This window comes from Engraulis encrasicolus, chromosome 6, assembly GCF_034702125.1.
Source record: "Engraulis encrasicolus isolate BLACKSEA-1 chromosome 6, IST_EnEncr_1.0, whole genome shotgun sequence".
Taxonomy (NCBI): domain Eukaryota; kingdom Metazoa; phylum Chordata; class Actinopteri; order Clupeiformes; family Engraulidae; genus Engraulis; species Engraulis encrasicolus.
The window spans coordinates 54,013,025-54,019,160 of NC_085862.1; the positions used below are offsets into that span (position 1 = coordinate 54,013,025).

The 6,136-nt window shown below is 41.2% G+C and overlaps 1 protein-coding gene across 2 annotated transcripts; it reads right to left on the reverse strand.

The window, feature by feature from the left end:
• Positions 1–566: 566 nt before the first annotated feature.
• Positions 567–4,300, reverse strand: LOC134451482 (hydroxylysine kinase-like). Of its 2 annotated transcripts, none has more exons than XM_063201971.1 (5): positions 4,238–4,300; positions 3,616–3,924; positions 3,286–3,428; positions 2,220–2,400; positions 567–1,052 (listed from the first exon to the last, which is right to left on the reverse strand). In XM_063201971.1, the coding sequence occupies exons 2-5, from the start codon at positions 3,917–3,919 to the stop codon at positions 610–612; spliced, it is 1,071 nt and encodes a 356-aa protein (XP_063058041.1). In that variant the 5' UTR covers positions 3,920–3,924; positions 4,238–4,300; the 3' UTR covers positions 567–609. The 2 variants fall into 2 exon arrangements, with proteins under 2 accessions (XP_063058041.1, XP_063058043.1); XM_063201973.1 differs by having other exon boundaries at positions 3,616–3,940; positions 4,238–4,276.
• Between the last annotated feature and the right edge of the window lie 1,836 nt (positions 4,301–6,136).

The window sequence follows — 6,136 nt, forward strand, 5'->3', positions numbered from 1 at the left end:
AATGTGGCACTGCATTGTTCCCAGATTATCATGGTTGGCACTGCCACTGGAAGGCTTCCTGAGGACTGGATTGAATTGCATACAGTATAAGGCCACTTGAAACCTGTGTTGTGTCCTTCACGTATGACAAAGGGTTTCATAAGCTTCACATTTAGACAGCGAGAAGATTAGGCCAGGTACAGACTTTTTTTTAGTCCTGCATGCTACTCTTTTGAGTCTGAAAGTCTCTATATTGTACTCCAACAATCTTTTCTTTTTTTTCTTTTTTTTAACTTTCCAGGCCAAAAGTTCTTCAAATACCCATCTACTGTCAAAATGGTCCAGAGAGCTCTGAAGAACCATATTTAAAGGAAGAACATTTCACAGTATGTATTGGATAACCATTGCATTGTTATAGAGAATATACATACATATTATGTAGAGAATATACCGTTTGCGGTGCACCTTCAGTTTAAAATGGAGCCGCACATGTGACTCCTACCCGGCCCCACAGTATTTGGCAGCACACTTCAACCATGTCTTCTTCACGTGTGTGTGTGTGTGTGTGTGTGTGTGTGTGTGTGTGTGTGTATGTATGTATGTCTGTGTGCGTGTGTCTGTCTGTCTTTATTAATGTTGGTCCCTGTACTTCTTGGCAGACTCGAACCAGGTCCTCTCCACCTCCCGCTTGCCGAGTTCCCAGAGCCGGCTGAGGTGTTTGATCCCTGTGCGAGATGTGATCATCAGGTACTCCTCATTCTCGGGCTGCTGCAGCACAGAATAACGGGCCATCACCAGCGACTGGCTGAACCGGCACAGCACCAGCAGGAAAAGGCAGTCTCTCTCGGCCTCGTTCAGGGGGAAGACGCTCTCATAACCTGCCAGAACATGGCCGCCCACGTCCACAGGAGTCGTGCTCTCGATCATCATGTACATGATGGCAATGGCCAGCTCGAAGATGTAGTGGCCACTGCTCATGTCGCCAAAGTCTAGGATGCCCGATATTTTATACTGGGACTGGTCGTCCTGCATTACCAGAATGTTGTGATCGTTGAAATCTCCATGGTTTATACCTCGGGGAAAGAAAAAAAGGGAACAGTGAATTATGGTGAATAATGAGTGGTAGCATTTTATTTGAAGGTGTCTACATAAGGGTGCCATGACTAGGGCTGTCGCGGTATGAAAATTTAACATCACGGTTATTGTGACCAACATTATCACGGTTTTCGGTATTATCACGGTAATTTTGAAAAGTTGTGTTGAATATGTTTAGAAAGCATTGATAGTCCAACACAAACTGAAATAGTTCCGTAAGGTGCAAGGAGTGGTCATTATATTTAAAAATGAATGCAAAACCAACATAAAAATCCCATGTTTAAAGGAATAATACATGAATCGCTTGTCATTTTGAAGTTGTGAGGAGGAAATGTTTACAGTTTGTACTTTTCATTTTAGAAATTAATTGGTTCCGCATTTCGCTATGATTCCAGCATTGACATTAGGTGTTAGGCAACAAAGATTGCCACTGTGACAACATCAGCAGACTTGGATGAGAGGTCGGTAAGGCTCACGGTGTCACGGTGTACGGTACGGTTATCCGGTACGGTATGGGGTGTATTATTTTAATTCAAACAGTAAATTATTGTCAGCACTTTTTACCCTGGTTTCACGGTATACCGGTTATCGTGAGACCCCTAGCCATGACCATGTTATTAACATACATCATGAACATTACTGCATTTCAGTCCATGTCTGTAAGTGTTATTTGGTTTTCGTAATGTTAAGTGGATGGTTTTGGGCCGTAGATGTTACCAAATCGCAATGACAGACTGAATGAAGAGAGAAGAAACACATTATGGAAAGTAGAAAGTATAGAACATGTTATAGAGTAGAGGTGAATAGTCTTTATTTCTAAAACATGGCACTGTTGGGGCAGTTCTACTTTGAACAGAAAGTCGATTCCAGCATTTGGAGGAATAATGGCTAAATGACATTTCACCCTGTCTAGATTTGACCCTAGGCACAACCTACAGAGGAGACTCTTAATATCTAAGACATCTTTTAGGATGATATTGCTATTCGCTACAATATATAGGCCACTGAGAGTCTTAAAGACAATCTGAAGATGTTCAAACTAGATTCTAAATCTCACTGAGAGCCAGTGTAACAACCTAAGTACTGGAGTGATATGATCTCTTTTCTTTGTTTTGGTACATATATATTAATAAACAGTAACTTACATTTGCGGAAGGAGGCCATCTTCGGTATAACCTCTGCCTTGAACTGAGCAATGATCTTGCTGACCACCTGTTGCATGGGGTCCCCATCCATGGCAGGGAGGTATTTCTCCAGGAGGGGGACCTGGGCCAGGCCCCAGATGAAGTTGTCCCTCTGAAGGACACTCAGGCTCGGGTGCTCCATCTGAGGAAGAGTTCACCACCCAGAGACACCCCACTTAACATTAGAGTACACAGTGACAGTGCATATACCTCATTAGGTAGGTTAACAACCTGTTATACTATGTAATAGTGTTGCACAGATCCACCCACTTCAGCATTAGGGTACATTAAGCCTTGGCACAGCCCATTGCCTCCCTGAGCGAATTCAGCACTTTGGCAAAGTATTATACTAAAAGAAACCCTTCATATTTTAGTACTGTATGTACAAACACAAAAATAAATTGATGTATATCACACTAGTACATTACTACATGTTATTACACCATTTATTCTACTGTACCTTATGAGGTAAGTACACTGTAACAGTGTACCCTGTAATAGATAAGTTTTGGACAATAAAGTACACTTGTCTTGACTTCAAGTGATACTGTCCCATTTTTGGAAATAAGCTCATATTACACCTCCCCTTGAGTTAAATAATTGGGTTTCACCTCTCTCCTGTACTTTCAACCGTTCTCTGAGTATGGCAAGGCAAATATTACCTCCATGCTAGCAGTTAACATTGAGTCCTATGAGACAAGCTGGCGGCTAACTGGTCTCATAGGACTCAATGTTAACTGATGGCTTGGAGGTAAAATTTGCACTGCCATAACCAGAAAACGGTTGAAAGTACAGGAGAACGGTAAAGCCCTATTATTTAACTCAAAAGGGTAGGTGTAATATGAGCTTATTTCCAAAAATGGATCAGTATCACTTTTAGTAAGGTGTTACCCAGCACCGGTTTTATTTACCGACATACAAACATGAATGTGTACTGTAAAATGTTGACAATTTAATAGCTATGTTCATGTTGAAATTCTAAAATAATAATTACACGGTATACATTATAAATAACCTACATGCATACCTCTTGGAAGACATTATCCATGGTGGCAGCCATTTTTCCAACTTCATAGAGGATGGCAGGAGAGCTTGGGATCTTGGCAATAGTTGTACCAGGTAAATATGTCAGTAGGCGTACCAAGTATTTCTGAGGCCCAAAACCACAGTCTGTAATATGTACACAAATAGTAAGGAATACGGTATAAGCATGCAATATGACAATAATCTAATATTTCATAGGCAGCATGTCCCATAAATGTCCTAGCGCACATCAAAAGTGAGTCAGCATGCACCAAATGCCCCTCTTAGTATTTCAGACATTAATCAGCCTAAAGCATGCACACTGTAGGCCTACCAATTTCCTCCAGACTCATCAGGACTCCTGCCTTGGTGGGAATTGCAGTCTGAGCGGGGAGCCCTTTCTGGTGCAAGAAGTTCATGGCATGGGTCTGCAACTCCAAGAGAGTGGGGTTCTGGCTGTCTCCGGAGTTCATTACTTTGAGCACATACTCCCCACCTTCGCTCACAGACACGAAGAAATTCTGGTCGTCGTAACTTGGAAGTGGACGTATCTCCGAGTCGGTCAGGCAGTACAGACGTCTGACAAGCTCAGATACCTGTGCATGGCTGAGATTTGGTTTGGATTCCCTTGCTGCCATTTCGCCTGCAAACACAGTAGGCTGAATGCATTGTGTAGCATAGAAACAGTAGGGTCAAATAGTGGCATCAGTCGGAGAAGCAGCAAGAGCAGTAGCCTTGCAATGTGGTTCTATGGCAATTGATGTAGATACTTGGTATCGTGTGCGGTTACGTGGAAAAGGCTTCGCATGAATAACTGTAGCCTTCTCGAAAGAGGAAGCCAAAATTCTGTTCTCCGAAAGCGAATTCACGCGGCCAAGTCTTAACTCGCTAATGCTATCTAAAAACTAGACAGTAAATGATATTGCTTGAATATTCAAATGTAGTTTGCTGGTTACCTGAATGTCCTGCCTCGGTCTTCTCAGACGACTTTCGCAGCTCACACTCACTTTCTGAACTTGTCTACGTGATGACGTCTGCAAACGAGTATCGTGCGTGCCTATTCACGACTGGTGGCCATGCGCAGAAACATGGCTCTGGTTTACAGGTTTCATTCTCATGGGGTGGGATTCTCAGTCATTTCAAATTGGTGAATTTAAGTTGGGTTCTCAATTCCAAGTTATAATTTGGGTTTATAGAACGATTTGAGTTAGAGTGTGTCAAACACACAAACGTCTTCATGGAGGCGGCGTAAATTATATAAACTGCTATAACTTTTCATTAGATTATACAATTTTAAAGGTGCGCCGTGTAGCCTAATATTTTTATTTCCAGAAGCCATGCTGCCCATTATGTTACCTTTTTAACAAATACTTACCACCAGCATAAAATTCAAGTAGACCTGAAGTATTCAATATGACGGAGAAAATTGCACTTAAAGGGGGATCTTCTCCAGATCATAAGATCCGCCAATTTAATTTCCAGAAATGGACGTTTTTAGCTGCAAAAAGTAACTGTGCTTTGGTCATACTAGTAAATATTGGTTAATTATTCAGAAAATGATTAATGAAAAGATCAAATTTGGCAATAGGCAGCACAGTGTCAATGCATAGTTGCAATACCTACTCTGGTCATCCTGTGCCACCATCTTACACGGTGCACTTTTTACATATGAGGTATGTATGGATTCAGGCTTATGCAAATTATGATTATGATTATGATCTACTTCAATTTAGAAAATGACAATAGATAGATTAGGCCTACTGATGGTCCATTTTAGGACGTAGGCCTAGGCGTAGGCCTATTGTGCAACCAGTGCACATTGTGAGGGAATCTCTGGCAGGGCATGTTAGAAGCACAACAAAACTTTGGTGAAAATGCAGGATTTTAGCAGGCCGGGAGCGGGACAAGTCAAACATATCCGTGCGGGAGAGGGACTAAATATTATATATTATACAGGTGGGGGTGGGAGCGGGACAGAAACTGTGTAGGGGAAAATCAGACCTCTACTTTCAACATCAAATATTGCGTGGAATGTCTCTTCGTCCTGTCTTTTCAAATATTTCTTCTGACAACTGTCTGTGGAATTTTATTTTCCTATCTACAATGCATCCCCTCTCCTTTATCACAAGGGGTGCGTTCCAATATGTGACCTTGCGTCCTCCACTTGTGCTTGTGGCCTCACGTTTTGCTGATGCCCCTCCTCCGTGCAGAAAACAATTAAGTTTACCCGCTGTCAGCCTAGCCACAACAATTTTTGGGGGACTATTCTTCATTCACCAACCAGTTTGCAAATGCGAAAATTACTTTACAATTGAGCTTTTGCGAGATATTGAAATATGACGCTGTTTCAGTGATCACATCACAACATATTACTTCCTGGTATGAGGCCACAAGCACAAGTGGAGGACGGAAGGTCGCTTATTGGAACGCAACCAAGGTTTTAGAATTACACTTGGATCATCCACGAGCTCTGTAGTCCCATAATGCATGGCATTCCATCAGTAATAGTCATTGACAAGTTAATTACCATAGTACTACATTACTATGAAATAAAACAAGGCCTTTAGTAGGGGTGTGACGATACACTCAGCTCACGAGACGAGACAAGAGATTGGGTTCATGAGATCGAGACAAGACAAGATCTTAAGAAAACTAAATGACAAATCATATCACTGGACAACAGACTTTTATTTAACCGATTTGTATATGCATTTTTAAATGTTTTATTATAACTCATGCATGATTTAAGGATGAACTTTTAATAAAGTTTTTCCTCTACAAATTGAAATTAAAATAAATTTGTAAAAAAGGTCAAATTAAATAAATTAAGGCTGTAAATAGATTATAAAATAATG